The sequence below is a fragment of the Ambystoma mexicanum genome, chromosome 10 (assembly GCF_040938575.1).
Source record: "Ambystoma mexicanum isolate Mex_15411 chromosome 10, UKY_AmexF1_1, whole genome shotgun sequence".
Lineage (NCBI taxonomy): Eukaryota > Metazoa > Chordata > Amphibia > Caudata > Ambystomatidae > Ambystoma > Ambystoma mexicanum.
Window position 1 is genome coordinate 1190322804 of NC_090932.1, and position 16240 is coordinate 1190339043.

Here is a 16240-nt window from a genome sequence, read left to right on the forward strand (position 1 = left end):
GATCAGGAGGTAAATTCTTCCAGGTGGGAGAGAGAGGCAGCGATTGTTATGTTGCCTCTTCTTCTACAGTTAGTTCTGGGGATAGTAAACAAGTTGGCCTTGCTTCAGTTTATGGTGAGACCAGGAGGTACTTTTTTGATTTGATCTTGGAGGTAAATGTGTGCAGTGCAATGAATGTCTTTAAAGTTGAGAAACATTGTTCTAAAGCAGCCCTTTGTGTACTGGTATCCAGCGTGGGACTGAACATTAGTTTGCATATGCATTCAGGACTTTTACAGTTTATTCTGTTGATCTCCCGCCAGCCCAAAAAAAACATATTAGTTTAGTCTAGTCTGGGGTTTCCCAAGGTACCCACAACCAGAGACTTAGGTCTCAGTAGTTTGACCTGAAGAATGAGAAACTGACCTCCTCCCTCACTTGGGAGTTGGAGTGGAGGTCAGTTTCCTAGATATTCCCAATGTATACACCCACCAATAAAAAACATTCTATTGAGAATCCCACCATTTTGATCCAACAATTGTGAAAAATTGGCAATGTGCTTCCCACTTAAACAGGAATATACTTTAAAGACGTCTGCAGACTTTCATAATTTTTACCACCACCGCTGGGGTGGAGGTAAGAATTGGAGGACTTTCATGTGTAAAAACCACCTTGTCAGACTCTGTTATTTTTTCCACCGGCAGTATTCTTCACCAGAGGTAAATACCTCCATATATGTAAAGAGACGGGTGCTAAAACAGGTGGGATTTAGCAAATAACACCTGTTTTAGTGTAACCTCCAATCGGGTAATGATGCCCCAAGTGTTCAATGTGTATTGATGTATTCCATAGTAAAAAGATCTTCTAAGGCCGAAGGTTGAAATCCCCTCCAGTGAGCAAGTTTCTGGCTTTTAGGACGAGTTGTTTGAGGAGGGAGCAGAAGTTATGCAAGAAGACTTTAGAGAAACGTGGGCTCTAAGGAAGGTTACACATGTTTTGGACAATGGTCTGTTTATTGTTTGGATAGTGGATAATTTACATCCTTCACAAGATGGCAGATTAAAAGGCGGGCAAGGCAGGGGAGGCTTCAGGGTTATTGCCACCCCAAATCGTTCTCTATTTGCTTCTAAGTGTGTGTGTGTGTGATGGTAAAGTTGGGAGGGGTTAGGTGTCTGAAGAAGGGGGAGGTGGAAGCTGAGAGTGATGCTTCTGGTATGAGTGTGAGGAATTCGACCATCCCAATGGGAATGTGCGCTCGCCGGGGCATTTTTAAAATTTTGTAATGAAATTGAATGATGGGAGATCCATCTCTGGAAAATGTGTGCGGTTAAACCGCACACATTTTCCTATGCTCGCCGCACAACAAACATATAGTCACATGTACTGTGCGTGAATAAAGCCCACAGCCGCAGTCCTCCTGTCATGTTCAGCTGCAATGTGACACTCAGAAGTACATCAAAGCATCTCAAGTGGGGTGAAAGCAAAACCTTCCTCCTGCCATTGCCAGTTTCATTAACTGACAAAGATTCAATGGATCCACCCTATCCTTTGTCCGCCCTACTGTTGGCAGCGCATACTGATGAGAAGTTAATTAAAGCAGGCCTTTGAGAGGCATGGTCGCAGGACTGACAAAGTAGAGGATTCCCAAGACCCTTTTGATATGCATCAGAGTCAATCTAAAGTTATCTCCTGCCTCTTAGTTTCAAGGGCAGTGAAATGTCATGTCTGGGACAACTGTTTACAATGGTCATCACCACAGTGCGACCCCATTCAGGAAGGTACGAGTATGTGGTTTGGTGGTTTGGCGGCGACCATATGTCTGGTCTGACCGCCGCTTCAAGGGAAATCTGCAACTTTTAATCAGGAACCACAGAGAGCTCAATTAACCAGAGCTACGCTTTGATCCACAACAGCCAGGAAGATGGATGGGACTTAGTAGTACATGTTGTCACCCCTTTACCTTTTCTGTTACAAAGCACTCTGGTTATGACCTCATGCATAACAGAAGATAGTTCGTGGGGACCCAGCATTGGTTCATTAAGGTAGGCTTAGCCTGCACCAATCACTGGGGCCCATTTGGATTTAAAGGAGGGTTGAGCCCCTCTTTTGGCAGATCATCTGAAGACTTTGCAAGGAGTAACAAGGAGTACTCATTTGGACCCTGGCTGAAGGCACAGTCTGCCTTACAGCTTCCGCCAGTGAAGGAAGGACAGGATTTCCAAGAGGGAAGCAAAACCCCTGCCCTAAACATCTCAGAGGGAACTCTGAGAAACCTGAAGGTATCTCTCTAGCTAGTCCCCCCGGGATCTGTCATCCAGGTGGCCAGGATACAGCCATCACTATTGGATCCAGTTCTTAGGTGTGGACCAGTGAGGGAGGATCACCTGGATGGGGGTCCTCGGGGTGGTGGAAGTGGGACACCCATGGGTGAGACACGGGACTCCCCTTCCTTTGACACCTTTTCCCCATCCTCTCACATAGGACATTCAAAACCACTTCCCTCCCTTTCCAATATGAACACTTTCGCACAGCTCAAAGGACAACGGACTAACACCAGAGCCATTTACCTGACAAGTCACAATACCAGGGTCAGGCAAAGTCAGGCAATTTATCAGAATCACACACACCTGACGGCCCTTTCCCTTCTCCACAGGGATAAAAGGTGGAGCCTGAGAGCACAGTACAAGCACAGCAGACAGAATGACGAGATGGCTAATCAAGCGCGGCAATTCAAGAGAAGGAGAAAGGTGGCAGGAATCGAGAGGGTGGTGAGTTGAGAAGTGACCTTACCCTTTTCGTCCCAGACCTGCAGAACCTTTGTGAAAGAGAGCCTAAAACCGCGAATAATAGCACAAGTGTCTTGCAGCAGATGTCAGCGGTACACAGGGCAAGCCTATGCTGATAAGCAGGAGTGAGGGAAGCTCCTGCACCCGTGGTAGTGGCCTTGACTCCAAAGAAGAGGAAAGCCATGCGGTTCATCACAGCTATTGAGTCGAAGGGAGAACCGATAAGAGCAAGGCTGTGTTGATTAAGATTCGCAAAGTGCCAAGTTTGAACCAAGTACAATGAACTGTGGAAGAACTGTAACAAGTGTTAAAGGGAGTCCAGCTGCAGAGGGAAACGGGAACCACATGGGTACTAACTCCAAAGACTCTGGTCAATCCCCCATCTGAGCGAAACTACAATTACCAGAAGGCCGTAGGAGAGCCACCGAAATAGGTCAAAGTGGTCATACTGAGGGTCAATCAAAATCCCTGTATAATCGAAAGACTTTGATCTACAAACTGAGTGAAAGAAAGGGAAGTGAATCCTGCAGTAAGAGAAAACAAGGGGAGGGAATCCCAAGAGGGGCAGTGTCTAGAGTCCCAGGAAACAGTGTGTTGACAAATGTGAACACGGGTGAGGGATGTCCACTGGAATTGTTTAAAAAGACATTAAAATTTCTGAAGAAGGAAAAGCCATAGTGAACTCGACCCAGGGAGGCTACGACTTGGGGGGGGGTCAGCGCCCGGAAGAGGGTGACTGAAGGGTAGAAAGTCCTCACCCTAAGTGAAACCAAGAAACAAACTTTCATTTGATAGAGGAACTTTTTGTTTTATTATTTTGAAGACATCAGGTCCTCGAAGGCAAGAGACTTTCAAGTGAAACAAGACTTCACCATTGACGGCCCTGATAGTTGAAAGCTGAATTGTCATCTTGTGCTGGGAAAGCTCGAGAGTGTGCTTTGCTCATCGATCCTAATGTTCCCCGTGCTCAAAACGTGGGAAAGGGAGACCCAGGCTACCGGATCCTGACGTATTATTTGAGAACACTTCTTTCTTTTCTTGAGAACTATCCCACACCCTTTTTGTATTAGTTGTAAGGTCTGGAAATAGGTTTCTTAGAATAGGCCCTTTTTTTGACACGACACCACTAGGACTGCCTTATTTTTCATTTGATGGTTGACGCTTGCTCCCATCTTAGATTTAGGTTTAGATCAGGAATTTTTCCAACCCACATACATTAATTGTTCAATAAACACCTTTCAACTGTGATCACTTGTGTCTGTCTGACTTGTTGCCACCATGAGTTCCTTACAGAACACAGAGAGCTACTGAATCCAGAGAACACTCCAAGCAGCTCCAGAACCGGTACCCAGCTAGCACACAGCGTGCCCTGCTAGGCTCTGCAGCAAGTTTCCTAGGTGGGAATCGCCAGAGAGACTCTCAACAAAACCAAGGACAAGGCAGTTGCCTGCAACACTCTTCAGCTCTGGGCTGTCCACCTTAAAGGACGACACAAGCCCAGCGAAGGAGCTAGGAGTAGTGTACTGACAAGCATCAACCAGCATCCACTTTTAAGGAAATTTTCAAGGCAGTCGAGCCCCTCGAGCTGCAACCAGCTGCACTGCTGACCGGCTGCACTGCAGACTCTTGTCATGCCGCAGTCTCTCACGCTGTCTGGCACGCCTTGTCCAGTGCTTCAGACACGTCAATCAGCACTGAGACAATGATCCCTGAACCTGAGCTGCCTTGTAGGCCAGCTTGCAGCCATCCGTCCAGCCTCACTCGCCGAACTGCCTGCCACCTGATACCTGCAGCTGTCTCCCATCTTGAACTCTGTCGCAGAAGCTGCAAAGCGGCCTGAAACCGACTTGACGCTGTCGAGCACCAAGTACCTCTACAGGCACAAGGTACATTGTGGTTCTTTCCACCTAGTCCTCCCCCGAAGGCATCTAGTGACATTTTACGACCCGTTGCTCCCTTTGTGCTGACATCAAGTATCCTTGAACTAGTGTGATTAAGTACTTTACCGACTACCCTCCGTCAGTGTCCAGAGTGTATCCCCTTTCCTTCTTGAAACTGTGTGTCCTCTGCATTCTTTTACAGGGTGGGTTGTATTTTGTAGCGTGCTAGAACTATCTGTTGTGATAATAAAGTAGATATTTGTATACAACACTGACTGGACAGTCCCTTTTATCATTGGGTAATAATTGTATTTTTGCTGTGTTGTAACTAACCAATGATCCACGACCTTGCAGAGATAAGCCTGCCACTCCGCCCACGTTGGACAAGGAGGTTTATAATTTGCTTGTGTTTCCAACCTGTTCGGATCCCTTCTGGTGTACTAGAAGTGTGGGGCTGATTGATGGTTTAGAAACCGATATTCATCCATGGACTACTGGTGCCCCAGAAGTTGATTTGTCACAATGAGGAAGATGTGAAGATGTCTGCCAATGTTAAGGTCATAGGCATATTTCATGGCAGACCTTGCATTGTTAAAACGGCCTTTCACATAATTTGCATTGTTAAAATCAGCAGTAGAATAGTTAATATGCTAATGGCGTCTTTACTAGATCATGACATAGTACAATCTTATGCAATTCCGCTTACTTAAGGAATACATTCTGGTTTCAGTGCGACAATATAGCAGCATGTGTAGCTAGTTCTCGCATGTGGAGTTGGCATGTCACTACCTTGGTGCCTTGCCTTGAGGCTTTGATGGTCTGCACAGAGCCACACTGGGGATATTCTAATCAAAGACTTACTTTGCATGTGACACCCAGGAAATGGACGCGGGACGGCTTTGTTTTACGGGGGTGGTATGGCAAGTGGTAGGGCAGTGGGCCAGTGGTGATGCGCTCTTGGAGTGGGGTGGCAGGTGTCCTTCAGATTCTCTTCGGTTCTGATGCTAAGGGAGCTCACAGCTGCAGAATGAGGGAACAGTGAAGCAAGGATCCACTTATGAGGTTGTGCTGGCCTCCTCGGATGTTGCTGGGGTTTTCTAGCAGCCACGTGATCCTGCGAGTGAGGCCAAGTTGGGCAGGCCTTCCTCTGACAGTCTCTTGATCGTCTTGTCTGCTGGTAGCACACATTTCTGCTGTAAAGGGAAAGCACCGACACCAGGTCCCTAGAGCAAGTTCATGTGTGGGCATAAGGCAGGTTCCCTTGGGGGTAATCACCCAGACACAATTAAGCACCTAGATATGAGGGTCACAAGCAATCTGCATAACACCTTTAAGTTAAATAATGGGTTAGTGCACCAAGAATTTACAGAGATTACCCAGCAGGCTCCTCTCACTTGTAGGTAGAATGAACTATAGGGTTATCCTGATGAAGCTTTTTATAATCGCTTGCATCACGCTAACTTACCTTAGAAGACCTTAGCAATCTGTCACTTTTATTCTCATTGGGCCTAGCCAGACAGTGCATAAATTACGATCACAGCGCAATATCTGATTTTCGCAGGTACGAAGATACCGTATGCAATTATAGGCCGACAGTGGGAAACTGCCTCTGTTTTATAACTTGCTGACAGCGCAGCGCAACGGGATGCAGCACTAATGGGAAAAGGGATTACTGGTAAAGCAACACACATGACTATCAGCATTATTTCAGACACGTTATTACATTTCCTTGACCAAGAAATGATTAGGCTCACAAACAATCTCTTGGTGTTTTGAGTGTTTATTAATTGATTCATTTTATCATTTTTTTATCGCCACTTATAAGCCGGAACTATTGCATTAGAGCATAGCTAGAGAGAAATGGCATATGAGGATGGATACAAAGCTTGTAGGTATTGTTTGGTTATTTACCCACCCATTGACTACCCATGGCCGTGCAACATGGGACCATTCCCACCCACTTCCTGCCTCTCCCCACCCAAAACACATCCTCGTAGGATCTATTTGAGCTAGCTTTATCTAGCCTTAGCATCAGACTTTGGGCTCAAACTACCTGCCAGTGGTTTGTCAAAGCAGTCTTCTGAGAGTTAATGACTTAAATGCAGCTGTAAATAGGCTACTTGTGTAATAAAACATTCTCAAACAGGTCTGCCTTCAGCCCCTCAATTTGTAGGCACTATGCGTGTCCTTCACTGAAGTCCATTTATGAACTTGTATTTGTACTCATTTTCAAATAAGATTTTTAAATTGCTTAAGAATGTAGTTTTTGCTGCAAATATATTTAATACAATTTAAATTAATTCGAATTTTTTGAACTAGCTGTCTCTACTAAAAGAGAGACATTTGGGCCCTGATTCATGGATTCATTATTTGCGTGTAAAAAGGGGAAAATGGCACGCAAATCGCTGTTTTACAGGCAAATAATTCCATGAACCAGGGCCTCATTGTCTTAACGTGAAAATAATGATCTATATAATATACAATTCATCTATCCCCCTTGACACACTTTTTTCACTTTTCATTGTATTAGTCCCTAGTGCTCGTGGGTTAGGGGCTTCAAAACTACTGACGCCAATAGGATACAGTTCAGCAGCCTCAGCAGCCATGATCCACTGAGTGTTCGGCCCGATCTAAACCCAATCCCTTCCCTATCCCAAACTATCCTTAATCTGTCCTAAGCCAAGTCCTCCATATCATGGGCCATCTCCAGTTTATCTTGAGATAAACCCAAGCTATCCTTTTCTGCCACTACCTCACATAGAACTACACCCACACTACACTGAGCAGGCTGCTCTGGACCAATGCACCCAATTAAAAGCCTTCATTGAGAACTAATTTAACACCCAACCATTCTAGTGACCAACATGCTTAATAAGGATATGTTACAGATCTGCATCTTATCTTTCACTTAGGACCGGCTTTCTAAGTGAAAACCAGGTTGATCAAATCGAGGTGTGGATGTTCTCACCTGCGTGTCCTGTGGTGGTTGAGTTGTGTCCTGTCACTTTCCTTCAAACAGCCATTGGTTTCGGAGGTCTTCAGGGCCCCGGTGGCACCAGCTGTTAGTGGTGTCTTATCCCTTGCTGGGTACAGTAAGCAGCTGGAGAGATCACCACTGCAAGAGATCACAAAAAAAAGAAAGAATTAGGAAGGAAGCATCAGCCAGTCGTAAAGGAGGATTATTCCTATATTCACAGCACTGCGTTCGAGCCCCACCGCCAACATTATAGTTTGGTTACATTGCAAGATGCTTTGGTCAAGACGGCATCACATTAGTGCTGGAAGAGAATTAGGAAGGAAGCATCAGCCAGTCGTAAAGGAGGATTATTCCTATATTCACAGCACTGCGTTCGAGCCCCACCGCCAACATTATAGTTTGGTTACATTGCAAGATGCTTTGGTCAAGACGGCATCACATTAGTGCTGGAAGAGAATTAGGAAGGAAGCATCAGCCAGTCCTAAAGGAGGATTATTCCTATATTCACAGCACTGCGTTCGAGCCCCACCGCCAACATTATAGTTTGGTTACATTGCAAGATGCTTTGGTCTCTGACTTTCCAAGACGGCATCACATTAGTGCTGGAAGATGCATCCTTGCTTCCATTATGCCCAGTTATAAGTGCGGACCTGGGATTCGAACCTGTGTTGCACTGCGTCGAGCCCATTGCCACTGAGCTACACTGCTGGTACCAATATTCTGTGCTCATCAGCCAAACGCCAACTCATTGTTGTGAAGGATTCCAAAACAGAAGTTGAGCGATCCTGCTATTGGAGCCAGAATAGCTATGGGTTTATTGAATGCCCACTCTGATTGTTTTAAAGCCATGCACTCAGCCGGTGCATACGTTTCAATGAATACAGTGCTATAACCTGGAATTCTTGCCAGGCTGGGCCTCCACATTATACACAGGGGCTCAGGGCAGGGACCTCTGAAACGAAAGTATTTTGTTATTTTATTGGGGTGATTTCTTTGACATGCTTCCACGGACCATGCCAAAGTTAAAATTATTCTTGGCCATTGAATAATTTTAGCTAGTTAAAAGATACAACTCAACCAAAAGCCCACTTCCATTGTCATAGAACAAAGTAATGTGAGCGTGAATAATAATTGAGTTTTATGACTGGTCTTTCAGGACACACAACAAAAGAAGCGGTGTGATAAAGGTGCCTGCTTGAGGCTTTCTCTCACACAGTATGCAACTTGTGTGTGATGTGATGAAAAACTTGAAGTGCTACAAAAATAAGGAAAGCAGCTTCATGTTGTGATTACATTTTCTTTTGTTTTGGAAGATTAGATTGCTAAATTGATGTGGTGGGCTTCTTTTGAGGCCAGATGCACCTATTGCAGTGTGAATGACTCAAACATTCACAATTACCAGAAGTAAGTGTCGCAGGAAAGGGAGTGGCATTCACTGCATGCAGTACGGTGAGTATCAGTACTGTCACAGTTGTTTTTAATAGCACATGTTATTACCCAACTAAATGGTATTTATTTTATTGACTTCATAACGATAAAAGAAATAGTTGGTCCTGGCAGAAATCAAGCATATACATGTCTTCTCTTCTGATGCAGAACAGTAAAATGCATGCACAATAATTGCTGAACATATTCATGAGTGCCAGCTTTTTATTTTCGCCATGGTGCAGAGATTCCCACACTGAGTGACACGAGGGAGCAGCACCCATCTCTCTAAACATTTAACATCTCAGCAACAGTCACCTAAAGTGCTGAAGTGTCTTTGCTGCATTCTGCTGTAGGATCCCATTTCCCCCCCCCCGCAACCCTGCCTCCCCAACACAGGTTTGCCAACCCCCTCCAATCAAGTGTCAGGTGGTCAATTGATGAGGCTTCCTTCCCATTTTGATGTGAGCAGCACTTGTTAATTTGGCAAGATGCCCATCACAAAGCCATAGCCTAGCAGGAGATGAGACAGGAACCCTGATATAACCAGTAATGAGAATGAGTGCAACTACGCGCACTGTCCCCATGCACTTAGCACCTATGCACATATTATTGAGCTCCCCCGCTTTTTATTTTAGGACTTAAGCCCTGCTAAATTTGTTATCATTAGAAATACCTGCACAATTGCTTGCTTCACTGCCTCAAGACCGCCCAGATAAATACGTTCCATTGCATTATGAGACACTCCTGTAGTAGGCACAGCCCGCCCTGTCTGCCCCAGGGCCAATCCCTGCCCTGACATCTTTGGAACCTACTTGGAATGTATTTCTTTTGATAGCCAAAATAATAATCTGTAGCTTCTGAAATAAAAGCATATTACTGGTTTGGACAATGTGGCCAAATACATACACAATACAATAAATACAATCTGGAAACTGCAAACACAGCAGTTGACTTCAGTTAGCAAAACACAATCAGCATATTGTGAAAATGCTTTCCACAGTCAGATGGTTTTTTTTTCAGTCAAAGAGTTCAAAAAGTCCTCTTGCAAACAATGTTTCTACCTTACATCTGGGAAGAGAGTTCAAGTTCCTGAACTGCAGACTGCTCTCAAATCCCGGCTTCTCCACTTAACAAATATTAACAGTGACAATTAATTACTGGATGTCACATTTTATTTGCCTCCTGCCTTACTCATGGTAACGTTTTTTTTTTTTTTTAATGCAGCTTCCCATGATAACTTTGCATATTGAAGACTCATTTTATAATATCATTTTCTGTAATATCACTATTTATGAAAATAAGGGGGCCCATGCATATTTTCCTGCCCAGGGCCCCGCGAATCCTTGGGCTAGACCTGTGTGTATGTATGATAAATGGAACTTTGGCTAATAATAACAGTGTCCATTGATGCCCAATGGGATTCGGGACCTCTTCAACCACCATTGTATCTGTATGATGAATGGGACTGGAGTCCTCTTCTACCATTGTCTGCTTATTGGGAATGAGGCCTTCTACCATCATGGTTTGCATGCCGCGTGGGCCTGTGGTCATATTTTACCATCATTGTGTACTCATGCTAAAAGGGACTGGGGTCTTCTACCATCATTGGTCATGTATTTTAAATGTGGAAGACATTCCATTCTACATCTTTTCATTGTGAGTGTATTTAGGAAAGTTTAGCCCCCACACCTGCCTTATGCCATCATTATGTATGTTTGCTGAATGGGGCTAGATTTCTTATTCTACGCTGATGACATGATATGATAGGTTATTTATGAAGCGCTTATACCCAGATGTTTCTAAGCGCAGACCCGGGGATCAAACCTGTGGTGCTCTGTGTCATCTTGCTTCCAATGCGAGCACGTTGCCCCTGAGCTATCCTCCTGAGACACCTTTTACCTTTCTGTATGGATATGAACAGTGTAGGGCTTTCTTCTATCCATGTATATGTATGCATGTTAAATGGGATAGTGGTGTCCTCTATCACATTGTGCAGTTTTGTGTTATTTGTTTATCTATACAAATGGAGCTATCGTGCTGACTGTGCCCTCAAGAGTAGGCTTGGAATATTCAACAGCAGGAGGAGTAGGTGGGAGCGAGTCCGTTATGCTATGTCTGATCCCCATGAGAAACAAATCGCATACAGATCCAGTTATTTAAAAACATTTTACCATTTGCAGTTTGAAACATTTTAAATGAGTGTTATGGTTTAAAATATATATATTCAGTATATCGATTATTTTACCTGAAAATAATTCACTTTTGGCAAAAAAGACAGAAAATACCTTTTTTTCTAAAGGCAGAAATGTAGGATAAAACTTACATTTCTGAGAATAGTAATGACAAGTGATAATGTGGTCCAGGCCTACTGGTAGCCCTCAGAGCGCTGTTCTAACCACAAAAAATAACAAGACAATCCCAGTAAAAACGTCAAAGACCAACCATTCCTACAACGGACCACAGTTTAATAGCACGTTAGTTTTCGGTGTCTTTGTGAAGGAAATTGCCAGAAGTACAACGGTAACAAGTAAAGTCTACACCAGGACTGAGCAGTACAAAGGCTCGTTTTATGTTTTTTTCTATTCTGCGTCATCATAGAGGCTGACTTTAGCAGTGGGTTTGGGAGTTGTGGGGTGAGCAACGTAGGTGCTGCATAGGCATTGGGAAAGTATTGCACCCGATCTACTGTACGACTCGTGCCTGCAAGTCTGACTGTGTGGGTGGCGGAACCCCTTGGGGCAGACCTTGCAACATGCCGTCCCTTTCAGTCTACCTTAAGTGTTGCCAATGGTGCCCACAACCCAGCTTGAATTATGTTCTAAATTGCCATTGGAAATGCAAATGGAACGAGAAATGCTTCAGTTACCAAATGACAGTGTACCGAGCTGAAATTAGACTCCAGAGGGGAAAAAAACATCAATTTAACCTTCGAGAAATGCAACTTTGTCATCTAAAGTAGCTGTTGCAGTCTCGCGGGGTTGCCAACGGTACTGCAGTTCTGAAATGTATCCGCCAGGAATTATGTGTACAATGCGCGACCTTGTCGTCCATATGCGACCATTTACACCGGCTGCTGTGAGGGGCCAAAGAGCCCTCCATCTTCCCGCCTCACTCTGTTTGTTGCACAACCATAGCTAACTCGGGCAGGCATCGGATTGGCCCAGATAAACATGTGACCACCGCCACAGAGCTCTCTCCTTCAGCACCTTCATGTTGGACGTCAATTACGTCAGAGCTGCTCTGGTAAAGGAAGGGTTGGTTTGGCCCTGTTGGGCCCGTGGGTACAAACCTCGGCTTCACACAGTTCAGTTCTCACAGCTCTGCCTCAGTGAACTACATGTGGGTGGGTGGTACCCTCCCCTATCAGTCACGTGTATTGTCAGAGTTCCCATCTACTAGTTACATCTCTTTGTACTTGCATCTTTTCTGCTTAAACTTGCTTCTGTTAATTTTGCCTATGTTTCGATACATTTGAAAGTATATTCTGACGGTGTCCCGCGTGCAATTAAAAGTCATTCTTGCCTGTGTTTCCTTGCTTTGGAAAGCACATTCTGGACTTGAACCCTGTACACTCAAAACTATTTTTCGTCTGTCTTTCCTTGCCTTTGAATAGCACATTGTGACCTTGTCCTATGTTCATTGAAACGTAATTCTCTCTTGCCATGTGCGAGATTATACTGCAGAGACTTAGTGCAACTCAGATCCATTGGTGTGCACTTGCCAAACCTTTGAAAAAGGCTTCACTGTTGTATTTCATTTTGATTCTGTCTCAAAACCTGCTTAGAAGAAACCAAACAAGTGAATCGCTGGTTGTTACCCAGACCCTTCTCACCCATGCTGTCACTTCTGGACGCCTGCCTTACCTAGAGTGACCTCTCCTTGGACAACATGTGTGTCAACTCTTTGCCTTGCTTGGACCATCAAGTCCGTCCTCACCATCAGCTCCCTAAAGCTAGGAAATCCCCTGTCGCTTGCCAGGTACTTGCAAATTGAATCATACAAATCAGGTCCCTGAAAGGTGCAAGTACCACTCGCTTCGCTGTAAACTTGAAAAGTACTGTTGTGTCTACTCTTGTCTCTTCAGACTCCCACATGGTGTGCTGTCCTGTCTATACAAGGGCACTACGAGGATCCTGGACCTCCTAGCCCCTGCCATCTCCAAGAAGAAACAACAGCAAACAAAATTAACTGGTGGTGGGACACAGAGGGCGCACGTATGAAGAGTAAAACACAAGCTCCTGCATGTACATGGTGGAGGACTTGCTTCCAAGAAAACCATTTAAAATGATTAGGGCATGACTGAGGATGCTGTAACAGAATCCTAATAAAGAAAACGTGCTTACATAATTGCATCACTCATGTACCCAGTGCTCCAGATAAGATTTTCAAGTGGGAGTATTTTACTCCCTATTTTTTAAAGTTGGGAGTAAATGAATTTTTTAAGGAGTAAAAATGTAAGTCCAATTCCCAACGGGAGTATTTTATAAGCAAGTAAAAATATGTGTTAACTGTAAAAAAGGAATGTTTTTGTAATCATTAATCCTTTGCACCTAGTTATTCACAGACATTAAAAGATACATGTTTACTTCTTCTGATAAGGCAGTAACAGCAGTTTCTTCCTGTGTTACTTCATGCCCTACTGTTCCAAACATATCTAGGGACCTGTGTGGGTGAAAGCAGGATCCCAAGGTCTTATGTGTTTGCTTCCGATTTTTGTTGGGAGTACTTTTACTCCTTATTTTTATTTTTTGTGAGTATTTATCTATTTTTAGGGAGTAAAAGTGGCTGATACACCACTCATCTGTAGGGCTTCATGTAACTAACGTGTGCTGATGTGGTCAAAATCTTCAAAGAAATGCTCCTTCCTCCAGTTAAATGCTAAACAGCACCAACTGCTTCCCACGATATGGCTGCTAACCTGCCCACCTTCTTTGAGGAGAAGGTGATTTCAATCCTAGCGAGTATTGCTAACCATCCTTATTCTACCAGCCCGTTGCGCCTCATGTCTACGCCTGTCTGAGGTTTTACTTCCATCAACTCTGCGGGGCATTCAGGAATCATCAAAACTGTAAACAGTGGAGAATATGAGGGCATATCTAACAGAGTTTCCCTTGACCAACCACTATTAAAGGGAATTAAGGGTGTGGGAGCCCCTCTACTGAGGACGAACATGGGTCAAATAAATGGAATATTGAGACCATGGCTATATTAGCAGCACTCTCAGCTCTGGATGATTTTCCCAGGCCTTAAAGAAAACTTGCATCACTCCTCTCCTGAAGAAACTATCAGAGGATCCAGACATCTTGGCCAAGTATTGGTCGATTGCCAACACTGCCCTTCTTTTGCAAAATTATACAATACCACACTCAACTATGGTAATGCTGCACTGAAACAATGTATTGCATGGCCATCAATAAAGCTTCCAGTGGTCAGAGAGACCGAATCCTCCTTACTCTGCTTGAGTGACAAGCTTCTGCACTTACTTGACAAGGGTACACCTGTGGTCCGCAGCCTCCTTGACTTGTCAGCAGTGCCTTATACTGTAAACCGCCTCACCTTACTAAGGCGCCTCAAACACTCCCCTGTCATCAAAGCTTGGGCCCTTGAGTGGATTCTTGCTTTCCGCTGAGTTAGGGGGTGTGGCTAGTCATGACAGACCCCTTTCTCTCAAGGTTATATTTCCTGATAAGGGGTTTTTCCCAGGGCCCTGTCCCCTCATCATGGCTTTTTAATGCCTACTTCAAGTCTCATAGAATCTGTGGCTCTCTTCCCATTTCATTCCAGACATATGCTAACGATGACAAGATTTCCTTCAATCTGGGTAACCCAACTCAAAGTGCGCCTTCTTCCTCTCTCTGCTTGACCAGTATCAATGACTGCGAGATTGACGGCAGTCTGTGATTTTACCCTTCGAAATCTGACAATTTATTTCGGTCCTCAAATTCCTTTGGTTTGCCACTCACCTGGCCTACAACCACAAGTGCTGTTTCTTCCCTAGTAGGTGTTACACAAAACTTGGGTTTTGCCTTCGATGGTTGCTCTCCTTTGCTCGTCAAAAACAAGGCATTGCACGGAAATGTATTTATTGGACAATTGTACATCCTCATGATGAAATGCATTCAATGTCTTATAAATATTTCCCATAAAGTGAAGGTGACAAGGGCCATGGGGCACTTTCGCATTGATGATTGCAGTGGCTTGCCTGTGCAGCTCATTTTAGGCTTGATGCATTGGTTTAGAATTAAATCAAAACAATGCTGCTAGGCTGATCCTGAGCCGCCACCTAGACAGCATATCGCACCAGTCCCTCGGTCCTTACTTTGGCTTTTTGTGAATCGACGACTCCCCTTAACAATACTTTGCACTGTCCATTGAGCTTACCAGGGAGTTGGAGCAATGTTTTTGCAGCATAAAATCATCAAGATCTGCCACTCCAGAGCCTTATGTCAGCAATCCCATTCATCCTCTCACTGACCCCTTGCAGGAAAAAGAGGTTTGACGGCAGGCGGCGGAAGTCTGTAGCCTATCCACTTGCGAGCACTGGATAATCATCTCTAGTGCACGCAAGAACTGAAAGCACTCCTCTTTAAGCTTCTGTTTGATTCCTGACATTGATGATAACTTTGATGATATAGACGTTGTTGATTCCAAGAGCTTTCCAGACTCACTTGACTCCTCACCATGTTGACTGTAACCCTTCTGCATTTATTCATATGTGTGCCTTGCACTGCATCTATTAGTTTTCTGCCCTTACACCCCCTCAACCCCCCAACTTCCCTGCACTTGACTGTTCCTGGATTATGTGCTTCACTTGTGGTGGGCAATGTACAACACCATGTCTTCTAGATTATTGGATGAGTGGGGAATCAGAATTAGGAAGTTTACCCATTCCACAAGGCTTCCGTTAGTCTTTTCAACCTGAGCTCTGGTCAAAGACATTGATAACCTGTCCTCTCACCAAGGCAGGCATTGGCAATCAGTAACCAATTCCTCCTGATGTTAGGAGACACTAATTTCCAAATGATATCCTCTGAAATATTTATGTGATTGTCTGCCCACTTGTAGTAAAATCCAACGTAGCTTTCCAGGATATTCTCAATGAATATGTATGAGCAACATTTGCATACATAAGAGTCAATGCATCTTATTTGCATATTTGCCGCTTTAGAAGTCAGACTGGCTCTTACTAT

The 16240-nt window shown here is 44.4% G+C and overlaps 1 protein-coding gene across 1 annotated transcript in view; it reads right to left on the reverse strand.

The window, feature by feature from the left end:
• SRRM4 (serine/arginine repetitive matrix 4) overlaps window positions 1-16240 on the reverse strand; it is a 290445-nt gene that overhangs the window by 146972 nt on the left and 127233 nt on the right. Inside the window, exon 2 of the mRNA XM_069619178.1 lies at window positions 7614-7760. Within this exon, the coding sequence (XP_069475279.1) occupies window positions 7614-7760 (147 nt within the window). The remainder of the gene's footprint in view (window positions 1-7613; window positions 7761-16240) is intronic.